The 26,577-nt window shown below is 33.7% G+C and overlaps 1 protein-coding gene across 1 annotated transcript; it reads right to left on the bottom strand.

Moving 5' to 3' along the window:
- Positions 1-25,517, bottom strand: LOC140434825 (serpin B3-like). The gene is made up of 4 exons (XM_072523388.1): positions 25,289-25,517; positions 9,168-9,968; positions 6,907-7,048; positions 1-234 (listed from the first exon to the last, which is right to left on the bottom strand). Exons 1-4 carry the CDS (start codon positions 25,400-25,402, stop codon positions 98-100), a joined length of 1,194 nt encoding a protein of 397 aa, XP_072379489.1. The 5' UTR covers positions 25,403-25,517; the 3' UTR covers positions 1-97.
- Between the last annotated feature and the right edge of the window lie 1,060 nt (positions 25,518-26,577).

Raw genomic sequence — 26,577 nt, 5'->3', positions numbered from 1 at the left:
TTATGTTTTTTTTTGTAATAATTTTTTCATTTATTAATGATGTATTAGCACTTTGTATATTTATGTATTGTTTAAAAATATCAGAAGAGGTGTGATATTACTGAACATATCTTCCTATAAATAGAATAACTCCTGAGTCATTGTCTCTAATATAATAAAAGAATGGATGGTCAGCTTTAAATGTTAAGTCTGTATCTGGAGGCGGCAAAGGTAACGAACGTATTACTCCAATAACTGAAACAAAAAAAAAAATAATTATAAACACGGGTATATTTTGTTTTGATTTTAGTACGACGATTTTTTTAACAAGGTAATTTTTTTTAAGTATAAGCATATCGTAGCTATGTAGACATCAGACCGAATATAAGATGCCCCTAAAAAGCAATTTAATAGAAATTCAAAATAATTGGGAAGGAAAATCTACAATAAGGCTTTATATTTCTGTTTGATTATGCTATGTGTATATTAAAAACATAATTGCTTGGTCGATTTAATATGAATTTTTAATACGATCATGTTAGTTAATGATTGTTTCATAATTTAAATTTTTTTTGACTGTTAATTGTCGTTATTTGCATTAGTTAAATTTGTTTTTATCGATTTTCAAATAATTTCAAACAATTATTTAAAAGTTGCTGATAGTCAATTAATTACTTGTAGAATATATTAATGATAGCTCATCGTTGTTTTAACAGTGCGTGTTTTGTTCACGCTAAATGGATTTTCTTTATCAATATTGTTTTACCTAAAAAATCTCTTCATAGATAATAATACCTATGTTCTTTTTCATTATTCGCATCATTATCATCGAACGACGCATTGCAAACGGTGAGTGCCAATGGATAACAATATAGCTACTTCCGAAAGTTGAGAGCCAATTTATAACAAAAAACTAACTTTTTTTGTTCAAACACTTGATAGGCAGCGGTTAGTAGAGTCTCTCAGGTGTGAGATGGTCTGATCTTAAAAGTACCTAAATCTAAAAAATGAGTTTGACAGGGACAAATAAAATAAGATAAGACGTTCTCACACCTGAAAGATTGAGCTAAAAGAGGCCTAATAATTGGCTCCGAAAGAAAATTGTGAGTTTTATTGTTCTACATTGGCTCTTAACTGTCGGACGTAGGTATATTGTTACCCATTGGCACACACCATTTCTGATGGGTCGTTGGATAGTTACACATTGGCGCTCAACATGAGGCACAGAAAAATATATGTTTTATGTCTACGACATAGAACAGACTTAAGTCTAATACAGGAAATATAACTAAAATAAATGAACATTAACCATTAAGTAATCGGGTGCATGCAAATTACATGAACAGTCATATCGGATCTGTGAGGCCCAGTTTTTATTTTACACAATACATTCATCATCATCATCAGTGGTGCTACAGCTCTAGTTGAGCCTTGACCTTCCCCAGTCTATTTCGCCAGTCGTTTTTGTTCATCGCCAACCGTTGCCAATTTGCCGCGCCGATTTTCCTTGCGTCCTCGTCCACACCGTCCCTCCATCTCAGTCGTGGTCTGCCTCTACTCCTATTTTCCACTGGGACCGATAATAGAGTTCGTCTGGGTGGGTAATTTTCATTTGCTCTTGACACATGTCCAGCCCATCTAAGCCTACCTATTTTTATGAAGGATATTACATCTCTACCATTTACTATTTTTTTATACTTCTCGTACAATTCGAAATTATATCGCCTTCTCCAAATACCATTCTCACAGAATGCGCCCATTATTCTTCTTAGTATCTTCCTTTCGAAGACGAGCAGAAGATTTGCGTCTGTTTTGGAGATGGTCCATGTTTCTGACCCATATGTCAGCACTGGTAGGATGAGTGTTCTATATATTATTAGTTTGGTTTTCTGGCTTAAATTTCTGTTTTTTAGCTGCTTGCTTAGTCCAAAATAACATTTGTTTGCTAGCAGTACCCTCCGTTTTACTTCTTCAGATGTGTCATTATCGTTTGTTATGAGAGAACCCAAATATGTAAACTTATTTACTACCTCAAAATTATATTGGTCTATACTGAAGTTTTCTTCGGCGTTTCTAGCTCTATCTTTGTTATTTGGAATAGATGCTAACATTTTGGTTTTTTCCTCGTTTATTTTAAGGCCCATATTTTGTGCGGCTGTCAAGAAGGTGGAAGTCATCTCTTTAAGTCCTCGTGTAGTACGTGCGATCAAATCCAGATCGTCAGCGTAAGCCATAATCTGCGTTGATTTAATAAAGATTGTTCCCCTATTGTGTAACTAGGCATCTCTTATAGTCTTTTCTAACGCTATATTAAAGAGAAGGCACGCCAGCGCGTCTCCCTGCCTTAACCCTGCATATGTTTCAAACGCTTGTGACATATCGCCTTGTATTTGCACTCTGCAGATCACTTTACTCATAGTTGTTTTTACGAGCCTTATTAATTTATGGGGAATGTTAAGTTCATTCATGGCTTCGTATAATTTACCTCTTAGGACGCTATCATACGCTGACTTAAAGTCCACAAAGAGATGGAACGTGTCAATATTAAATTCATTGGTTTTTTCTAAGATTTGACGTAGCACAAAAATCTGGTCAATTGTTGACCTACCTGGCCTAAAACCGCTTTGATACTCACCAAGGATTTCTTCCACGTACGTACTTAAACGGCTGTACAGGTTGTTGGAGAATATTTTGTACATTGTATTCAGAAGAGTTATACCCCTATAATTTTTACATTCCAACAAATCTCCCTTTTTGTGCAGTGGACATATGATTCCAGTGCACCATTCCTCTGGCATTTGTTCTTCTTCCCAGACTTTGACTATTATGTTGTGAATTTGGTGCATAATGCTGTTACCTCCATGTTTGATGAGCTCTGCGGGGATACAATCCACTCCTGGGGACTTGCTATTTTTGAGTCGTGTGATTGCGTCTTTCACTTCAAATATTGAAGGAGGTTCTACGTGAGTGTTATTTCTTGGTTTTTGGGGTGACGCATCATTTTCCACTTCGGTACCAAGTAGTTCTTTGAAGTGCTCAACCCATCTGCTTTGTACTGCGTCAGCGGTACTGACTATATGTCCATTTTTGTCTCTACACATCGTCAGCCGTCGTTTAAATTCTTTTCTTGTCTTATTTAGGATATTATAGAACTTTCTAGTTTCATTACATTACACAATACAACAGAACACAATACATTAGAAAAGATTAAAATAAAACTATTTGATATTTGTACAATCTTTTTTTATTTCATTTTTATACATCTTAACGATTTTAAGCTCAATGATAAAATAAACAACATCTTTAAGAAAATGCAAAAAAAAGTTTTAAAAACAAAAATTCTAATCCTAATTTCAATTTTCATTGAAGTCTTCGCAAATCGGTTTAACATGCTCTACGCATAGCCATTTTTGGCATTTGACACAAAGTTATTGATGTTTTACAATTTGGACAATAGGCGCAACGACCTCGTATATTTGGACGCAGAGGCGCTGGATCTGCATGTCCTCCTCTTAATTTTTGAGCAATATTTCTAATATCCTTTTGTAAATGAGGGACTCTTGCTGTGGTTAGCATGTTATCTCTTGTCAAGGCTAATCCAATTTATTTCAGAAACAATCTTCGTTTCAAAAGGTGGTTTTTATTTGCATTACATTTATGTAAGACGTGAGAGTTTATGCCTGCAATGTTGAGTAAATTATAAAAAATGACTATTGGCCATCTTCGGGTGTTTCTGCCTACGTTATAAGCCTCACAATTCTGATCGACTAAGTTAATGTCCCATTACGTAATGTTAACAAAACTAATAATATTGGACTTACAGGCATCTCCAGAATCTTCATTAATCGAGTCATCATAGTGAAAAGATGATAACAGCGTCACGACTTTTTTGTCTTTGGGATATACGACACCAAATAATGAATTTGGAAAATGCAAACATAGACGAGTACTGTGGTCTGCTGGGATCAAGAAGTTTCTTTGGCATCTTCCTTTAATTTTTTCGAATTGTTCCAGTTGTAATTTTGTACTGCTCCAGCATGCGTTTTACAATTTCGTAACTTATAAACCAATTATCCATGGTTATATTTCTAGAAAGATTTCTAGGCGAAAGATATGAATTACTTCAAGTTATACTGAAAGGAAAAGTACAGGGCAAAAGATCAGTAGGAAGACGCCTGAACTCGCGGCTGAAAGACCTGAGGAGATGGTTCGAGCGCTCATCCACAGAAATCTTTCGCACAGCAGTTTCCAAAACTACAATTGCCATTTGAATCGCCAGCCTTGAAAAGGAGACGGCGCCATGAGAAGAAGATATTTCTAGACGATCCAAACACAGACTCACATATTCTTTTCACTAAATTGGTGGTTTTAGTACTAACACGATATGGCCCTGGAAGCTGAGCTCCAACGCATACTTCCATATTTACCGTGTTAAAATATTTTGCGTCTATTGAGGAAAATACTTTTATGCCATATTTGGCTGGCTTATTCGGGATGTACATGCGGAATCCGCAACGTTTAAGGAATGCAAAAAGCCTCTCGTCTAATGTAAAGTAAGATGCAGAAACGTAATTAAGTTTGCATTTCGGATTAAATTGGTCAAAAACGTTTCTTATTGGTGCAAGTTTGTCTATGGTTCTTCTTTCTTCTCTAGTATTTATGTCATGAAAACGCAAACAACGTAGCAAGAATACAAATCGCCTATGAGCCATAGTAGCTTGAAACACCTCTTCGCTCAACAGTAGCCCAAAATTCTTTGCAGTCTCGGCGGTTTACTTTGAAAACCCCAGGTAGATATATTAGACTAATTACCGCTTTTATTTTCACAGTATCTGTAGGTATGGCTTCATTCGAATCAGCATAATTGTTTCTTAGTTTAGTAATAAATATGTTTGTGCCCTATACAATGGTTTTGAGAATATTATCATCAATAAAACATTGTGACCAGCACTCTATAGGATTATCTGCTTGACAAGCATGTTCTTTTGAACCTGGTAAGTGTGAAATTAAATTAGAACTGCTTGTCCGAACATTTTTTGGAGGCGCATGTTTTCTCCAGGATACCCCATCCTTTGCATAATAAAAGAGCCGCCGGCTTTCCGTATTTTCCTTCAATCCTTCCTCCAATTCTTCCTTCCATTCTTCTTCTGTGTTTGTGTTTTGGTCACTTTATTCACACCTGTCTGATTCTGGCTAGCTTTCCAAATCAATATTTTCTTCTTCTACTCCATCATAGAGCTGTTGTAATCTTTGAATTTGTTTCAGATAAGGATCCATCACTGAAATCTTAAATACAGAAGAAAAAAATTAGAGGCTGGAACATAACTATATTTATAGATAACCATAGAAAATAAAATACTTACTCTATGTAGGTCATACTTCTAAATTTGAAATAAAATAAATATTTAAAGAAAAATAACAAACATGTGACATTTACAACGTTACACACTCCTACCACCCATCAGAAACTTTAATCGAAAAACAAGAACACAAAAAAGAGTATATGCAAGTAAAATCTGTAACAACAAATCAAAAATATTTTAATATTATAAATTATTAATAAAAAAAAAATTAGGGTGTAACTTAGAGAAATATTTATTAACGATTTTTAGTTTTCGTCAGACTAAATTTGTTTCAACAATATGGGCTGTTGGACAGATGAGAATGAGGTAGGTAGGACCATAAGACAGATGAAAATAACGTAGAAACAAATAAACACCTGCGTATTATAAGAAAAAATAACAATATGCTGCAGCTAAGCCATAAAATAATTTGGTTTTAATAAATCTGACACACACTCGCACATAAATACACGGGCATATACGTACAAACCCAATATACTCATACCTACATGCACATACCTACCCCATGGTGAGATTTGTGCTGCAATAACTTTACTTCAAAATCTCGAGACATAATTGTTGCTTAAACTTCTCCAGCACTGTATTTGATGAAATAGAGTCAAGCAAACTTTGAGGGATTATAGTCTAAGCATGATATGGGCGCATTGTCGTGTCTGACAATATTTCGTGTCGACTCTTGGGAATAAAATGGATACATGCTAAAGAAAGATAATCCAGAACATAAATTAGAAATTTAGTGACTATGCTAAATTCTCAAATACAAATGTATAACATCAGTGTAGATGCTATGAGAGGATTTAATGTCGCTTTAACATAGAAGCAAGCTTTGATCTTTTCTGACTCTTCGTATAATAATTATTTGAACGACACGAAACTAGCTGAAGATAATTAATCCTACCTATAGCTAGCAAACTAGCCGTTGGTGTAGAAAATTAAGTTTCTTTTTTCTTCTATGAAGTGGTAACATACTTAAGTTTTTAACTTTTCCTGTTGTTCAAACGTTTTGAATTTACTAACTGTCTAAAATGCATATTATTTCCAAAAATGCCGAATAACGACAAAACACTTAGACTGAATGTGTGCGCAATAAGAAGGTAATCCTATTCAATGAGAAATTTTAAAATGCAATGCAAATCAAATAACGAAGTTGGAGACTATTTCTGGTATAACTGGAAATAACATATGCCCAAAAATATTTTGATTAGAAAGTTCACCATCGAAAAGCTATGCAGCTGAATTTTCAGCTCAAATCAATTTAGATTGGCAGATACGTCTTAGAGGTCAATTACCGTGATACACTCAATATTAGTATATCATTTAAATTTTAAAGTAATTTGTTTAAAATAATTTCTAAATTTAATAGATAGCCACGTAAACAAAAAAAGTGTAACAGCTCCTTGAGAAAAATGCTGGTGATGGGTTTACCTATTTAAGATGTTTAGTTTACGAGTCTCCAAAGGATGCCGGTGACTAGTTTGCTATATCTCAGAGGGTTTAATAATTTTATGGAGGGCTATAAAGTGATAAGTTCGTACACGTCCAAATAAATTAGTATTTGTAATACCTGATGAAGCAGCTGTAGCTTTGGTCCCTTGTTCATTTACTCCTATAAATGCTTTCTGTGTAACAAATTGAATAAAAAGATCTCTTTGGGTTGATATGCCTGTCATATCTGCTGATTCTTCAAATACTTGAGTAATACCTAACTGTAAAGAAAAAAAAATATTAATATATTACTGAAAGATAAGAGATAGATGAAATCAAACGGCATTTAGCATGAAATAGAAAAAAAAAGAATGAACAATGTACAAATGATAGAAGATATCAAGAAATATTTTCATAAAGCGTTAGCTGTATCTGTAGCTGTATCTGTATCTGTTAAGATTAATCTGTAACAAAATAAGGTAAATAATTGTAAATACGCACCTATAATAAAAGCCCGCTAAAATAATAAACATACAAATTCTTAATAAAAAATGCTTTAAAAAATAAGAAAAGTGTATCACAAAAGATAGTAAATAAAAGGAATACAAAAGCCGAAGTAAAAGTTAAACAATTAAAACTTCATAGTCAAAGAATGTTTTAGATGCATTTAGAATTAAACTTAGTTATTGCTGAATATTATTAACAAAACAAATAATAAAAAAAATAAGCAAGAATTGTTGTTAAAAATAACACCATTTATTGTAACCGACCTTGTACGCGATATGTTTAAAAGTATTTATATTTTATTGTAAAGAGGACATTTGCTAACTGTCAATATTATGTAAATCGCAACCGCGACCTATCTCAATTGTTAGTACTTTAGCAGCAAACAAAAAAAAATATAGTTTGCTTATTACTTTTCCCTACATACCACAATTTCTATCCTTTACCTAGTTCTTTCGCATTTTGTTCTTTTCACTCAGTCTTTTGAACTGAATCAATTTGTAATCTCCTTATTTTAAGTGCATCTACCAACTCCATACTCTTACCGGTAGGATTTCTAAGGTTCCAGATGTTAATATCATACAAGAGTTAAGAGGAGTTATACATGCAAATATGAAAAAAAAATGTGCAAATTGGGATGTCTGTAAGTTGGGGAACATCCTACCAGTTATATATATATGTGAATATTCTAAAATATCAGCCAGGAGCAAAAAAAGAGTGAAGAAACCAACAACCATTTGTAAAAAAACTTTACGACTTTAAGCAACAAATTACTCTACGGTGACTAAGAATATTACAGCAAACACTAATAACATACAAAAATTGTACTTGTACTGGTACTTATAGAACAAGTTTTTAGATACTTTTACAAAAATCTTACACTGAACTTGCAAAGCAACGAATGGATAATTGAAGGGAGGCTCCTGGAACTCATAAGGAATAAGAACAAATTTAAATGTGCTTAACGAAATAATAACCAGGATAGACTAAAATCATGTAGTTCTGTAAGAGACAAAGCTCGCCAATAACATGAGTTTCACTATTTCACTATATATATATATATATATATATATATATATATATATATATATATATATATATATATATATATATGTATTCCGAAAGATTTCCGTGGTTAGTACAATTAAATCTAAAAAACCTAAAGCTAAGAATAATATTATTAAACTTATTAATATTAAACTGAATGGGCTTCTGGTTTGAACCGCGCCGATTTTTACTGCGCGAAGCTTTTGACATCCTCTCTGATATCTTCTCCAGGGCTTCAGAGGTCTCAGACTCCCAAGCCCCAGACACTACTGCACTCACTTATCAATGCACTACTGTAATTGCAGATAACGGACGGTTCATTTGTACCGTCGATGGTAACGTAGTTTGCTTGAAGGTTGGGGTGGATATTGGCGTGATGAAGGGCACGAACATTTGTGGCGGCGAGATTTTGTCGAACATGGAGACCTCTAGTAAAGAAAATATCGTTCGCTCCTCGCTCCAATTAAAATCTAGCCGTCAGAAATGTTCACGCCAATTCTCACGCCAACCCCTACGCCAACCAGATACAAATAATCATGATAAACGCCATTCTTCAAATGAAGATGGTAATTTAAGGAGAAGAAAGAAGAAAGAAATTAGTCGAGAAGTTTTCACTGAAACTACTCGATTACACATACACAATACAATAATAAAATATAAGAAGATAAACAACTTTTTAAGTTTAATATGAATAAAATGTAGTGAAAGTGTTTTAATGATTCTAATGAAAATACTTTTCATTTATTTAGAAATAACACTAGCTCATGAAAAACAGAATTTGTTATAAATAAAGCAGGAAAAACTAAGATCATAATATTTAAAAAAAAATTAATATTAAGAAATAATTACCTTTTTTAGCAGTGGTATGTAGTTTATAGAACTGGTAATATTAAATTTAGGAATAGATACATCAACTAACTCATTTGTCAACTTCTGCTTCTTTAGATACTTATGAATGTTCTTTTCTATAGAGCATAAACCATCTTGCTCATGTGGTAATACAAAAGTCATACTTGTATTCGAGTTTTTATAAGGAATTTCTAAAAATTTGACTTTAAGTTCAGATGAGTCCAAAAACAGATATGTATTAATAGAATTCATTGTTTTAACTATCTTGGCAATTTTATTGTTATTGCAATATCTCGGAAAGAAACTCTGGTCCTTTGTTCTCTGAGAATTAAACGGTTTTGTCCATTGTCCTCTAAAATATAAGGCACTAACGGTAACAAATTTGGTTAGTGCACTTAATTCATTTGCATCTACTAAATCTTGAATGGTATTGTTTGTTTCCTGGGCGACCCATTTATTAATATTATTAGCAGCTAAAACATTGTTTGAAAAATCAATATTTTCTATATCTGATTTGTAAGTATTTCTTGCCAGATCCAGAAACGATGGAAGTACTACAAAGTTTTTGGAGATGTACAATTTAATGGCCAAAGATTCTTCGAATGTATCTTTTTTAATAGGATTCTCAAAACTGTTAATAATATCAGTTCTATATTTAATATTGGGTAACTGAAGTCCTGTGGTTAATTGTTGAGCTGTTACCCCTTTGCATCCTTCTCCAACCAAGGCTAAAATAACTTGTACTCCAAGGGGACTTGTAATAAAGTTTTTATCTTTGGTCTTATTATCGATAACCAACTCCTAAAATTAAACATTCATATTATTACACAAAAAAATTAATTGAATTAACATACGGCATTTTCGTATTATCCCAAGATTCACAAAGCAACTCACTCGGAATGTTTAGAATATTTTTAATTTTTCTCATATTAAGTTCATTAAAAGATCCAAAAGAAAATGTACGAGCTTTCTTAATTTACGTGGTGCAAGCTTTTCATAAAGTGTAGAATAAAGTACTTAGATATAAATTAGCAAGATTATTCTTAGAAATATACAGATACATTAAATTATTACATTTCTAATAGTTAACTACGAAAAAAGATACTAAGAGAAACACCAATATAATTAAAAAAATATTCTAATATGGTGTTCGTAACAAAACGACTCTACCTGGGGGATTTTAATGGTATTTTTCTTCGCCAATAGTTCTTCCAAAGTTTAGCTCGCCGCATAGACATCTTTATAAAAATGTTGAATGGTTTCTGGTTCTGCTTTTTTCCAAAAGATGAGCAGGTTACCGAAGTAGTTCCATCCACCTCGCTTCTGAGTCTATTTAAGCTCTTCTATACCTTCCTGTTCAAGCCTCTGACAGATGGTAAGGCCTCTGTGGGGATAACTCCAGTATTGTAGACGACTTAGCTTATCCTTCCGCATATCTATTCTTGCTGTGCTTATCTGGGTGTCTAAAAAGTGTCTAAAAAGGCTAGATCTGCAGCTGTTTCTCGATTGGGGTCGCTTTTGTCGTGACTGGTGCCAGTATAGTACATGCTTCTCGATAGTTTCCATCTTATTTTCTTCATGTTGGCTTTAGTATATATAGTACACACAGTATACACACAGTACATGCACACTGTAGTAGTAGTAACATAAAAACTATCGGTGAAGTTCATGAAAAAGCAACAAGATAACTGCAAAACTCTGTTTAGCAAAATTATAAGTACGAGTACGTGCACTAATTTAACAATTAAAAAGAATAAACACAATAGTGTTAATTTTAGTACTAAGCTATTGAATACTTAAGCAAATATTAGGGGAATTACTTTAGATGCTAGACACTGCTGGAATTTCCATCTTAAAAAAGAGTGTGCTCAGTATTAGGCATAAAAACTGAGTTAATAATTTTAAAGATAATCCAATTTGGTAATATCCGATAAAGTACTCTGCTATAAACAGATGTTAAGATGGAATCTAGTATAAGGAAATATTACTACAGACAGTATAGAGTAATAAAGTTATGCCAGTAAGAATTATTACGTGGTCATCATTGTCATCACTCGTTAGTGCTTCACGAACAGTAATATTCGTAGGTACCTGAAAATGGATACTGTTAGTAACACACTCTTCTCTTAAAGTTATGGGACCTGTTGACTTGGTCACCAGATGTCATAGTTGCGTTTCCCATAAAATATATCTGAACTACTTTAAAACCAAGTAGATGGTACCTACAATTAACCCTGAAGACAGCGGTGCAACAGCATATGCTTAGCACAACGAAGTCACTACGTTGAGAAGCTTGGTCACTACTATGTGAACTAGCCTTCTCCAAATGTGTAGGCTCCACCAACAGTAACCATTAATTTTCTAGCTTCTCATTATATAAGAATGGGATAAGAATAAATAAACAAAATAAACCGCACAGAGAAGCAATGCAACCTAAAGTTATTAACGTTGATAAACTTTCCCATCCGGAAATTATTGAACTAAATCTTAATACAAGTAAAATGTTTAAAAGTGAAGACAAAATCTTAAACCAACTTCATAACGGAGAGAAAAAGATTCAACAAACGAGAATAAGCGACGCAACTAATCAAACGTTCAAGGAGCTGTTGTAAAATAAGTCTGGAACCAGAAAATACTCCAGGAGGGTCAGAAAATACAATAGAAGTCCACAATAGAAAGAAATGTGTTAAAACTGGCTAAAAACTCATAAAAAAAATAAGCCACACAATAGATAGAAGCTGATAGCTATAATGGTAGGAACGCTGTTTCAAAATTATTCAAAAACTTCTCTTAAAATATAATACTCCATAGACATTAAGAACAATAATTAGTGGAGCAATTAGTGGACAAATTAGTGGAGCTTAGTCTAAAAACAAAAAATGACTTAATTTAGCAACCAAGTTCAGACCAAGTTCAATATCTTACAGGAGGGACAGACTTTAAAAGACTCCAAGAGGACAGTAACATTTGCATACACACACACATACATACACATACGCACACATACATGACGATCAACCCTGCGCCTAAGGAACATGTGTATACCAATGTAAACCATGTATAAACCGGTTATACTTCCGTATAAAGTGGTACCTATTTGACCCCAGGCTTTTTCTTCACCCCTTCTCATCATGTAACTTACGTGAGGAGGCTTATGATCTGGGCATTACTTTGGATGCCCTGAGTAATGAGATATCCTCTTTTTTTATCACTGTGGTTAGGCCACCTAGCTTTAGAGGTAGCACACATATCGGCTTTTCATTTTATTTACATTACTGACTCCATTGAAGTAAAATAGACGGCTCAGGTTTGATTTTTATTATTTTACTCTAGTATGAAGTATTAGGAAATCGTTTTCACGAAGGGATTTCCGTCTAGACGAATTGGCATGACATGGATACAATTATAAATCCCCATGACAATGCATTTGTCATCTGCTAAGTTTGCAACGTTTAACATGCTCCAGGTATTGCAGCTTTCGTGTTTTGATGGTTTCCAATATTTCCATTCTTTTGTAGACTCTTCTCATGACTTCGTTGTTTGTTACATGCTCGGTCCATGATATCTTTAGGATTCTTCTATACATCCACAGCTCAAATGCTTCCAACTTTTTAGTAGTCGACGCGTTAAGTGTTCATGCTTTTATCCCGTAAAGCAGAGTCGAGAAAATATAACAGCTTACCAGCCTAACTCTCAAGTCTAATTTCAGTTCTCTTGCATAAAATACCTTTCTCATTTTATTGAAGTTTGTTCGTGCTTTCTCTCGTTCGAACTTTGATTTCTTTGAAGTAATCGTTTGTGTGATTAATTATTGTGCCAAAATAATTGTAGTTTTCAACTTTAAAGTTTTACCGTTAATTGTCTGGTTTTCATCATTATTATGGATTTTTGATATCCTCATAAATTTAGTTTTCTTGATGTTTATTGATAATCCATATTCTTCTCCATACTCAACTATCTTGTTCATTAGCTTTTGGAGGTTCTCTGCTATTATAATAGTATCGCTCGCATATCTAATGTTGTTAATTGTTGTTCCATTGACCATTATTCCAGCTGTTTCTCCTTCAAGAGCTCTTTTCATAATTTCTTCAGAGTATGCATTAAATAGTAGTGGTGACAATACACACCCCTGTCGCACTCCGTTCTTAATTTCGAATTCTTCTGATGTGTGTTCATTAATGCGTATGCGTGCCTGCTGTTTATAATACAAATTTGTTATAATTCTAAGATCATTGTATTCTAATTGTTTTGCTTTGAGGATGTCCATTAGCTCTTTGTGGCGGACTTTATCTAAAACCTTGGTTCACATCTAAGCATCTATGGATTAGTACGTTGAATGCAAAGAGAGCTTCACGGGTACCTACGCCTTTACGGAATCCAAATTGGGTTTCTTTAATATCCGTATCAAGTATTTGATAAATGCGTTTATGGATGATTTTTAAAAACATTTTCAGTATGTGAAACATCAGGCTTATGGTGCGGCGATCGGTGCATTCTCTAGCATTTTTCTTTTTTGGGAGACAAATAAATGTTAAGGTCAACCATTCATTGGGTATGTCACCCTACTGACCCATTTCATTAAAGAGCTTTAAGAGGACATCCATGTACTCATTTTCTATTATTTTAAGGATATCAATAGGCAGTTGATCTGGCCCCGGGTTTTTCCGTTTCTGGTGTTCTTTAGTACATACAATATTTCTTCCTTGGTAATGTCTATACTTGTTTCTTAGTCCTCGAAAGATATCTCTTGTAGGTTTCCTCTTTCGTCGTCGAAGAGCTCTTTCATATATTCTTTTCATCGTTTTGGCTTTTTGTCAGTCATTATCATAGTATTTTCATTTTTATCTAAAAGAGTTCTGTTGTGGTTTCTTTTTGCAGCCCTGCCATTTCTTTAACCTTTTTATGTAGGTTGACTGGATTGTATTTGTTTTGATTTTGTAATTGTGACTGTCTTTGTTCTTGGCTTGTCTTCTTTGGTCTATCCTGCCGAGTATTTTGTCGGTCATCCAGTTGTCTCCCATTCTTATCGGTTCTTTTATTATCTCTTTGCATGGGACGAGGAGGCAGTTTCTTAATGTTTTCCATTGTTGGTTTATCTCGTAGGTGTTAGTATCTAAGTTTTCGTATATTTTCTGTTAGAGTTTGTTTTTTATATCAGCTTCTTTCTAAGTTTTCTAACATTCACTTCTAATTTTGAAGCTCTTTGGGATTTTCTAATACGTTTGAGCTTAAGCGTGACATTAGCGATTAGTGGGTTACGGTCTGATGTGACATCTGCTCCGTGCTGAAGAACTTTAAGACGAGTCAAAAAATACCTAAGTTAGGTTTAAGTTTTAAATGTACACAGAGTTAAAGTTAATGCCACTAATAAAAATCCAAATAATGGACCAAACAAGTTGACCAAACAAGTTGATCAAACAAGTTGATTGCCAAGGATTATAAGCGATCAGTGAAGATCCTATGAATTCTTATGAGAAATTTCTAAAAACATGTAAAGCTTTAACAACTGAATTAAAATCACACATAAGTCGCAGTTAGCATGCCAAAAGCCTCATTGATCAGTGCAGCAAGAAGAAAAGAAAACGTATTATTGGATGTGACGCACAATAATACAATTTGGGCAGGACATACACAAATAAATGGATCAAATACCTATGAGTATATATGTGTGTTACAGACATTATTCACAAATATTATAAACCCATATTATTTACTCTTATTATAACTACAAAATAGGTGCTGGACATCACGCTAACCGCACTAACCTGTAATATATAATCACAGTATTATTCTGAAGCTATTTTCTTGTAGCATCTTGAAGCAATTACTATTTTAATAGTAATAAGCCACAATTGAAGTTTAAAATAAGTTTATTGACGTTTCAATTTCTACTTCGAAAATAGTTCTCAAAATATAAAAAATAATAATTTTTTCTAAAATTCTTCTAATAATTTCATTTTATCTGACTCATTCATATTCACAATTTAGACATATATTGTACATTTTAAAGTAGACGACTTTAATATGATATTGCCAATATTGCTGAGTTGCATTCCTGGGACGGCTTTATTGTAAGATAGTTCATTCGAGAAATCAACTTTGACCTAATAATATCAGTAAGAAAAATAATAGCATGTGATTCATCTTTAAAAAGACAACCATGTGCCATAATGACAGTAATATTCTCCTGTTATTGATTTAATAGTAAAATATGAGGAAAAAAAACAGGAAGAAACCTTATAATATTATCCTGACATGGTAAGTATTTGGTATTACGTTTAATTTACTCTGTATAATCACCAAACTACGATTTTATATGTATGTTATTTCTTTTTCATGTGCCATCTTCCACCGAAGGTTGACGAACATTCTCTCAAGTTTCTCAGCCAGGATTTCTTCTTTCTGCCCAAACCTCTTCTACCTTCAATCCTGCCTTCCACGATAAGCTGTAGCAGACTGTACTCATCATTACGAAACACATGGCCCAGGTATGACGCTTTCCTCCTTTTAACAGTTGTTAACAATTTCACCTCTTTACCCGTTCGTCTTAATACCTCTGTGTTGGTCCCTCTGTCTGTCCAAGGTATTCTCAGTATGCGTCGATTCAGCCACATTTCTAGAGCCGCTAACTTCTTTATGGTTGCTGCTGTTAACGTCCACCCTTCAACTCCGTAAAGTAGCGTAGAGAGTACGTAGCATTTTATTACCTTCCTCTTTTAATATATGTAACCAGATTTTATTGCATTCTGCCAAGAAATTTGTGACACAATTGGTCTCATTTAGCATAATTAGAGCCACTTCCTTGATTTTTCTATTTTTATTATCTGTTTCTTTTAGGACTGTACTTGAATCATTCAATTGAACTCTATATTTATTTTCCCATGCGTGTTTGAATATAGATCTATTAAATTCTCTGTTTTTAATATAAGATTGATGTTCACGTATTCTAACATTTGATGTCTTTGATGTTTCACCTAAATAAAACTGATCATATTTATAACGTATTTTGTAAATACAAGCTTTTGATCTTTCTTGTCCATTGTTAGGTTCTATCCTATTCGGTCTTTTTTTCTTCAAGTGTCCTCTCCGCTACAGAGTTTGGCAATCATCATTGCTATTCGTATCTTTGAAGCTGTTGCTCTAAATAATTCGTTAGATGTGCACTGGAACCAGTCTCTTAAATTGCGCAGCCAAGATATACATCGTCTCCCCACGCTTCGTTTGCCCTGAATCTTTTCCCAGCAATCGGTACTTTTTCCCTCTCATCACATGACCAAGATATTCCAACTTTCTTCTCTTGATGGTGATTAACAGCTCCCGTTCTTAGTTCATTCTTCGAAGAACTACACTATTTGTTATTTTGTCTGTCCAAGGTATTTTGAAAATTCTTCTGTATATCCACATTTCGAAGGCCTCTAGTTTATCGATATTGCTCTTGTTTAAAGTCCAAGTCTCTACTCCGTACAGCAGTATCGAGAAGGTGTAGCATCTAACCAATCTCATTTTCAGGTTTAAGTTAATGTCATGACTTCCCAGAATGTCCTTCATATTAACAAAAGCAGCTAAAGCCATTCCAATTCTAGTTTTTATTTCTTCTGTGATGTCATTGTTGTTATTAACGCTTGTTACCAAATATTTATATCTGTGCACCCGTTCGATTTCGTTATTGTGAATGTACAGGTTTGCGTTAAATCTTTGTTTTTTTTTAAATAATCATGAATTTCGTCTTCTTGACGTTCATTGTTAACCCTTTCTCTTCATTAGCTGTGACTACCTTGTTTAAAATGGCTTGCAGGTCTTCTACTGTCTCCGCCATTAAAACCGTATCATCTGCGTATCTAATATTACTAATTAGTTGGCCGTTAACTTTTATCCCAATCTCTTCATCCTCCAATGCTTTCTTCATAATTTCTTCCGAATAGAGATTAAATAGTATTGGTGACAGCACACATCCTTGTCTAACTCCTTTTTTAATTTGAATTTCATTTGTTGTGCTATTTTCGATGCGTGCGACTGCCTTCTGATTATAATACAGAGTAGATATTATTCTTATATCGCGAGTGTCTACCTGTTTAGCTTCCAAGATTTTTAAAAGTTGGTCATGCTTGACGTTATCAAACGCCTTGTTGTAATCAATGAAACAAACAAATACATCTCGATTCACATCCAAACACCTCTGTGTCATGATGTTGAAGGCAAATAATGCTTCGCGAGTTCCATATCCCTCCCGGAATCCAAACTGAATTTTCTGTAAATTCTATTGTGAATTATTTTGAGGAATATTTTTAAGGTATTGCTCATCAGACTGATCGTGCGATGATCACTGCACTGCTTAGCATGTGCCTTCTTGGGAAGAGGGACAAAGGTTGATCTTAGCCATTCTTCAGGAATTATATTGTTTTCATAAATCTTTTTAAATAAGTCTATTAACACATGGATTCGATCTTCGTCTATCAACTTTAGTATATCCGCTGGTAGCTCGTCTGGTCCTACAGCTTTGCTATTCTTTGATGACTTCACCGCTTGCATTACTTCTTCTTTGCGGTCGATTATTGAAAATTCTTTGTTTATAAAAAATAAAGGATATTCATTTTTTAATAAAACAGAGATAAACAAATGTTTCTCTTCTAAAAACGACTCTATTTGTTCTAACGAAAATTCTTTCTTAGAGGAGAAACATTTGTTAACATCTGTTAACAACAAACATTAAATAATTATTTTCCTTTATTGCTTATAAATAAGAAATTCTTAACAATCGAACAAATAGAACAGAACAACTTAAAACGAGATCTTATTCCATACACAAGGAGTATTACGAGGAAAATACCACTACCATACATAAAAGGATTATCATAAAAACTTAAAAAGATAGAAAATAATTTCAACATTTCAACAACATTCAAAACAACAAATACATTGAGATCTATTTTATCTAAAACTAAACCTAATAAGAAACAAGAATGAAAGAAGTGTATTTATAAAACACCTTGTGAATGCGATCAGTTTTATTTGAGTAAAAAATCAAGACCATTAAATATTAGAATAAGTAAAGATAAATCTTATATTAAAAATAGAGAATTTGATAGATCTTAAATATGTAAACACCCATGGGAAAATTAACATGTGGTTCAATGGAACTATACAAAATATAGTCCTACAAGAATAAAGTCGTCCTAGGAACGCAACTCAACAATATTGGCAATATCATTTTAAAGTCGTCTACTTTAAAATGCATAATATATGTCTGAATTTCTAATACAAGTGAATCAGATAAAATTAAATTATTAGAAAAAATTTTCACCAATTAACAAAAAATAACAAAATTTGTTTAATTCATTGTTGTTGTCTATTTTGAGAAGAATTTTCGAAGTGGAAATTAAAACGTTAAAAAAACTATTTTAAACTTGAATTGTGATTTATTCTCATTAAAACAGTAATTTGTATAACAATAAAACACTGAAAACTTGAATGAATTAATGAATGAATTTCCGTCAAGTAACGGTCGAATCCATCACTTATTTAAAATAGTAATTGCTTTATAATTACAGTAAGTAAATTGTCTGACAATATTCAACAATATAAATATTATTAAAGGAAAATGTCTTATAAAAAATTGCCCATTGATAATTTCCTGTGTATTCTTGCCACTGTAATAGTGTGACGTATGTCTTAGGGTTGGTTTGGGCTTCTGCTTCTAGATTTGATTGGGCTTTTGCGACTAGTTACGAGGTCGGCGAGGTCTTTCGTTTGAGCCTTCGTCCGATTGTTTCTGTCATTAAATTTTGGGCTATATTGTTGGCGTGATCTGTTAGTTTCTGGTCATATTGTTAGCAGGGTATGGTAATTTTTTTGACAGTTGTTATTTTGAGGTCTCGTGCGATCGTCTTGTTTGGAACGTACCATGGAACATTAGTTATCATTCGGAAGATTTTCGATATATACACATATTAAATTGGTATATTTTGAATAGTTAAATATAAAAAAAAACTAAAAGAAATACCAATATAAATAAAAAATATTCTAATATGATGTTCCTCACAAAATGTATGAATTTAGACATATTAAACTTCATCTGACTCTAACTGGATGATTTTATTGGTGTTTTTCTTTGCCAATTGGTCTTCATGTTAATCTCGCCGGATATATATCTTTATAAATGTTGGATGGTTTCTAATTTTTCGTTCTTCCAAAAGATGGGCAGGTTATCGAAGTGTTTCCATCCACTTCGCTTCTGAGTCTATTTAAGCCTACTTCATACCTTTCCGTTCAAACCTCTGTCAGATGGTAAGGCCTCTGTTGGATAACTCCAGTATTATAGATGACTAAGCTTATCCTTCCACATACCTATCCTTGCTGTGCTTGTCTGAGAGTATAATGAAGCTAGATAGAAAGGTGTTTCTCGATATTGGTCGCACTTTTCCTGACTGGTGCCCTTATAGTGCATGCGTCTCATTAGTTCCAATTTTATTTCTTTCCATGTTGACTGTAATACATACCATATTATTGGCGAAGTCTGTTAGTCTCTGGTCATATTGTTGGCAGAGTATGGTGACTTTTTTGACAGTTGTTATTTTGAGTTCTCGTGCGATCTTCTTGTATGGAACATACCATGGAACATTATCTTTTAAGACTGTTAATACTGGAGATCTAGCTGCTGTTCTCCATAGCTGAACTCTATAGCTCCAAATGGGTTTTAAAATAAATTTGTATGTTAAAATTTTGTTGTCGATTGACAGTTTTGACTTCCGGCCTATTAACCAATATAGTTTACTGAGTTTAGGGCCCAACTGTTTTCGCTTAGTAAATATGTTTTTCGTCATGTGAATCCAAATGCATTTCCAAGTGTTTAATGTCGTCTTTTTGTGACAGAGGTTGACAGTTTAACAATAGCACAGTTTCCCTTGCTGTTTCTAAACGTTACATGCGCAGATTTTGTCGCGGTGTCTCGTAGATATCACATTTTTGGCCAAGTTTGTATTTTATTTAGGTTAGCCTGTACTCTATGTAATGCTACGGCTGGACCTTCATGAGAAGAGATTATTGGCGTATCATCTGCATAAGTTACTGTTGTGACTTCCGGTGATGTAGGTAAATTCGCAGTGAATATCAGGTAGAGAACTGGTCCAAGAACTGGTTAATTTGGTGATACCTGGTATAGTCATAATGATGTTTTACAAGGTAATGGCGGTCTTGCAGGTAGGACCTTAGGATTTGAAAGAGTATTTGAAAGAAGGTATTTTTTGATTTTGTGTAAAAGGCGTTTCTGCCAGACTTTGTGAAATGCCTAAAAGATGTTTACGCAGATTCCGGATCAATATTTTCTGTTTTTCAGTGATTAATTAATTTGTTGGTAAACCCCGTGAATTTGTTTACGCTAACCAGTTGAGTTCTTTCAAATCTAAAATACAGTTAAATCCTAAGGCTTCATACAGTACTCTCTAAAAAACAGAGTATACCTACACTAAAAAAACGTGCCAGGTGAATACTCGGAATGGTAAAAATTAAGTTCGTTGGGTAAATTGGGCTCCCGCTTTTGATCATGCAAATCAATATACAGTCTAACCAAATTCACTTTGTATTTAAGATTTTGATGCCCACTGGTGTTGACGTTTGTTAAACCAGAAGCTGTCAGTTGTAGACCGAATGTCGCGAAGCAAACATAAGCGATTCTACAGTTGGTACAGTCAGTAAAAGACTTTTTGAATATGGATTTAAAATCACTAGTGAAACATAAAATTCTAAGTGCACGTGAAATAGTAAACAATGTGGTAAATTTTATGAAATTAGAAGCAGAGCGTAGTGAGTCATTAGTTCCTTTATCACAAGTACACAAACGGGTTGCACAAGCGGTTGGTATTAGTCTGGATACAGTAAACAACATGAAGCAAAGGAAAATATTAAAAAGGAAAAACTTTCGGCTTATAAAAAGATCACGGTAGGTTATGTTGATTAGAGAAGAAGTGTAATACCCCAAGAATGGTTATTGTGCACTACCAAAGACAGTACATGTAATAGGATATTCATAATGCAGAACTTAATCTTTATTAAGCCACACATTAAAATCTTGCTATAAATAAGACATGAACGACTACAAAAAAATTAAAACAGGATACATTTAATACCCAGTTCAAATTCAGAAAAGAATTGGAACTAGAGAACCAATTTTTGCTTTTAATGTGTTGATGCAAAGATGTGTAGATATAAATCAGAATTATTTATTATTCATTGATTTTCAAAATGCATTTGATAAAGTAAGACATCACAAATTTGTATTGTAGAACTGCCAAGAGAAAAGAATGCAGAATATTTAATTAAATTTATTCTGTATTGACTTTAAAGAGCGACCGTCTGTAAGATAGGTCTATAACCTTAAGCTATTTATTAATTATTAATTGATTATAAGTATTTACTTGCGTTTTGCATTGACATTAGATCAATAAAGCGAACTTGATATTAGTTTAATAATTACTAAACATATTATGTTTATTTTATGTTATTGTTATTGTATACAGACCTTAGAGACGTATATTTAATAGCGTTATATTTTTAATCAACAACTAATTAAGAACACATTATTGCTGACTACGAATGATTAGGTACACAGAATTACCAACGTAATTAAAAAATCATTAGAAGAAATGTTCTACAATCTTTTTAGACGTAGCTAAAGCCTTCGACAAAGTATGGCATGAAGGTTTAATATACTCAAAATTTTTTAGGCCTCAACAATATTTAGAAATTTTGCAGTAATACAAATCTGACAGATGTTTCAACATTAAGCAAGAAGATGTGTACACATATCTAAAAGAAAAAAGTAATCCCCCAATGAAGCGATTTAGGTACGGTCCTCTACCTGTTATATACATACGATATACCTGAACTAGACAATGATACTATAGCGATCTTTGCAGACGATATTGCTATTATAGTATTAGGTGATACCAGCGAAGAAGCAGCAGTAAAATTACAATTGTCAATAAATAAAATCCATAATTGGACAAAAAAAAAATAGAAAATTAAACTAAATGAATTTAAATTAATTCACGTTTATTTTACAAATAAAAAATAAAAAACATTCCAATTAGAATAAACCATGCCCAAATACGAACCATGGTCGTAAAATAAAAATTGCATTTTGTGCATAAGAAATATGCATTTCCAAAGTGCAAAGAAAAGGAAAAATTTGCAACTAAGAAAATATCGACAGGAATAAGTTTAATTTTGTTTGTCACGGGTTTTCGAGGTTGCTGAATACGAATATGATAACGACGATGGACTAAGCTACCTGGTACCCGAGGTCAACCTCGTTTTTTTCATTCCAAATTAGTCGAAAAACATTACTTTCGAGGTCTTTTGAACACGAATATTATGACGGCGATGATCCTCGAGCTACCTTGTCATCGAATGCCATAGTCTGTGGACTAGTACGCATTTCGATGCGCATCATAAATATTTTCCAAGTCCATAACCCGAAAATGGACTTAAGTAGAGGAGCTCTTGACTGTATATTCGAAGCCCTCTACAGAGCACCCGGAGACAACAGAAGGTGTATAGACCCTTATTTGTTTCCTTGAGGTGACATGGCGCCCGACAACGTGGATTATTCTGAACGTGCGACCCAGCTCACTTTACAGAACGCAACACACCATTGACTTCAACATGGGTTAAAGTCAAGTGAACAATGGGGAGAGCCACGGAGGTTAGAATGCTCTAACACTCCGCCATCGAGCTCTGTAGCAGTCCTGATGCCTTCTGTGTGCCAGATGCCTCAACGAGCCAGCCTTCTTCGACGCTTGAAGTCTCGGAAGCTACGGAGATCCTGAAGTAGCGACAGTTCCTGCCTGCCCTCCCCGAAATGTGGCGATACCACGGAGGCCCGGGCAAACTCGCCTACGAAACCCCAGGATAAAGTGGATGGGAACCTGATTGCAGAGAAGAAGGACGAACCGCTGAGGGAAATGGTACACCGACCGTGGATGGAGCCTACCACAGAGGGAGATGCAGTAACAGCCGGCCCCCAGGTTCCAGATAAGTGTTGTGTGAGTTTTATGGACAATTAACTTGGAAATTACTTGTATTTTTTTATGCATCTATTTTTTTGTGTATTTTCACATGTCTTTTTGTATTTTTATCCAATAAATATTTTCCCAGCCGTAGAGTCTCCAGAGGAGGGAGGATGTCATCAAATGCCATAGTCTGTGGACTAGTACGCATTTCGATGCGCATCGCCCCGCCTCGAATTTTCCCATTGGCTCTTGACCTGGGAATCCCTATTTATCGCTCGAACAGCACATATAAATATTGGCGATTTTCAGGTCAGCCAGGTCAGTCCCTTACGAGCTCTCCGAGAGCTTAGTGCTCTTGGGGCGCTGCTTCCTGCTGTTCCAATTATACTCTGTGGCTGAGATATTATTCCACTACAATCTGATGTTTTATTTCGACCTATATTTTCGTCATGTAAGAAATATCTTGTCTTTTTCAAGACAAGCCGTCAGAAAACCACGACCTGATGCTTTATTTCGACTTGGTGTATCTTTGTCATGTAAGAAATATCTTGTCTTTTTCAATACAAGTCATCAGAAGATAAATATTTTCCAAGTCCATAACCCGAAAATAGACTTAAGTAGAGGAGCTCTTGACTGTATATTCGAAGCACTCTACAGAGCACCCGGAGACAACAGAAGGTGTATAGACGCTTATTTGTTTCCCCGAGGTGACAACCTGGTGCCTAGGGTGAACGTTCTTTTCGGAAGTTTTACATTACTTTTATTCGAAATCAGTCAAGTCATTATTTGGGGGTGATCAAGGTGGATGAACAAAAATATTATGACAGCGATTATCCTCGAGCTATTTGGAGCTCAGTGTGGACCTCGTGTTGTGGAGCTTTATGTTATTTTTTTTTTGAAATCAGCCAAAAGTCATTATTCGGGGTTGCTTAACACGAATATTATGACGGCAATTATCTTCAGGTTATCTGGTAGTTTATTTCTTTTTTTAAATTTAAAATTTTTAATGACTCTATTTATAAAACTCTAGGAAACGAGGTCCACACTGGACACCAGGTAGCTCGAGGACCATTGTCATTATCATATTCGTGTTCAGTGATCTCGAAAACCCCCTAGTATTGACTGTCGAATGATTTAGAATGACATTAACATACTCCAAGGGACGAAGTCCATCCTTGGCATCAGGTAGCTCAAAGATCATCGTTGTTATTATAATAGTATTCATCAATGTCTAAAACTCCCGAGTAACAAAATTGTACTCATTCTTGTCGTACTCAAATTTTATGAGTTGCAAATTTTTTATTTTCTATGTACTTTGGAAATGCATTTTTTTATGCAATTCAAAATGCAATATTTATTTTACCACCTTAAATTTTGTTTACAAACTTTCCTGACACCGAATGCAAAAAGTTGCACAGCGATGCATTTTGCTGCGGAAAATTGGTAGGTTTAGTGCTTTTTAGTGATTTATTTACTTACCTATTAGGTATCACTTGATATCACATATTGAGAAGAAAAGGAAAGAACTAGGCATTCGTTACAAGAAAATGTATTGGCTGATGAAAAAAAATACAAATCTGACATTGTTCACACATAACAAACAACTGCTATACAAAAAAATACCGAGACCAGTATGCACATATGCTTGCTAACTCTAGAGCTGTGCCAATTCAACTAATATTCAAATCATCCATAGATTTCAGAATAAAGTATTAAGAAACATAGTTGATTCCCATTGGTATATCACAAATGTCGACTCTCACAAGGACCTTGAGATGGAAGATAAAGTGATCAAGAAGATGGAAGGTAGTCACAAACAACAGGGCCATAGTCATATAAATATTAAGCTCATCTAGGTCCTCAATAATATTGGGTTAGAAAGAAGACTCAAACGAAGAAAACCATTTGAGTTAGTATAAATTAACTAGTGCAAAAGCAGAGCATAGTGCTGTGTTGTGTGTTAGCCATAGTGCATAGTTGTTAGATAAAATAAGATGATACCATAGGGATAAGCTCTTAAAATTTAAGTATCATTTAGTAACTTAAGTCAAAGAAGAATCGATAATTAATCAATTGTGACCAGATTTTGGTGGTATAAACAGAGAAAAAACATACCTTATATATGTTACCTGAATATTTAACATTACCATTTGCAAACAACTCTACCGCCTCACTAGCAAAACATTGAGAAAAATATCCGCTTATTAAAAACAAACTAAAAAACAGCATTATGTCAGCTTATCAACAAAAGGTATATTTAAGTAGGTTGTAAAATGATTTCATTAACTAGAATTGTTAAAGTATTCACAGTAAGGTTACTTGTAAATAACTCGTATCTTTATCGTTTTATGTTCTATATATATACTAAAATTACAAATTTATTGAATACATTTCTAAACCGTACGTCGTTGTTTCAACTCGCATAGGGGAGACCGGCAATAATAATAACCGTGAAAAGGCGTGGTTGCGCTTTAGTTGACTTGAACTGTCTTCCTCCTCATCTTCTTTAAATATAATTAGGTCCTCCTGTCTTTAATTAAATTAATTATTACACTTAATAAGGTTCTGTACGATATAACAGAATATTAAATCAGATTGATCAGAAACGGCATTGCAGATAATAAATAGTATTGAATGAAAGCACAAAAATATGTTAAAAAGGGGTAAATATTATTTTCAGCTTAATACTGAATTAACAAAACACAATAGAAGGAATGCCTATCTGAGAGTTGAATATAAAGTTATAAGAAAGAATTAAAAACTAACTTCATCGTTATTATCATCATAGCGTTACAGCCAGTTACTTTCCAAAATTAATGCACCACCTTAAATGTATAGTTTATTTTACGAAAAATGTTTGAGTGCTTAATGATTGCAATAAAACCCGACCGCAAGTGTCCCAGCTTAGTCAACATTAGTTGAGCAGGTAAGTATTCAGGTAAAATTGAAGCTACTGTGGAGTGTCGTTATCTTGTTTGTATAATAAATTCCTGGTAATATAAAAACGATTAAAAAATCGTATAAAATTATAAAAACGATTAGAATACATTTTATTTTATAAAGTTGTAAACATTTTAACAGTGAGTTTCACTATCAATGGTTGATCTTTTAATGACCACAATAAATTTGTTAATCGTTAAGTATTTCCTGGAATAATTATACAGGTTCCCTCTATTCTGTATAATTTGTAAAAGTATATAAAACCGATGAGAAATTTTTAAATATTTATTTTGTTTCATTTAGTTGAAAGTGTTATAAGTGTTACCAGTATTATACCTATTTATACCTATAAAACAGCATTATGTGGCATCCGTGGAAAAACATTATTGGTGCTTCTTCCAGTATTCTAGCAAAGAAAAAGCATTTATCTGCTGACGCTAGAGAAATTGTTAAAACAATATATA

The sequence above is a fragment of the Diabrotica undecimpunctata genome, chromosome 2, assembly GCF_040954645.1.
Source record: "Diabrotica undecimpunctata isolate CICGRU chromosome 2, icDiaUnde3, whole genome shotgun sequence".
NCBI lineage: Eukaryota > Metazoa > Arthropoda > Insecta > Coleoptera > Chrysomelidae > Diabrotica > Diabrotica undecimpunctata.
Note: the sequence above shows the minus strand (reverse complement) of the source record. Positions and strands in the feature narration are given on the sequence as shown.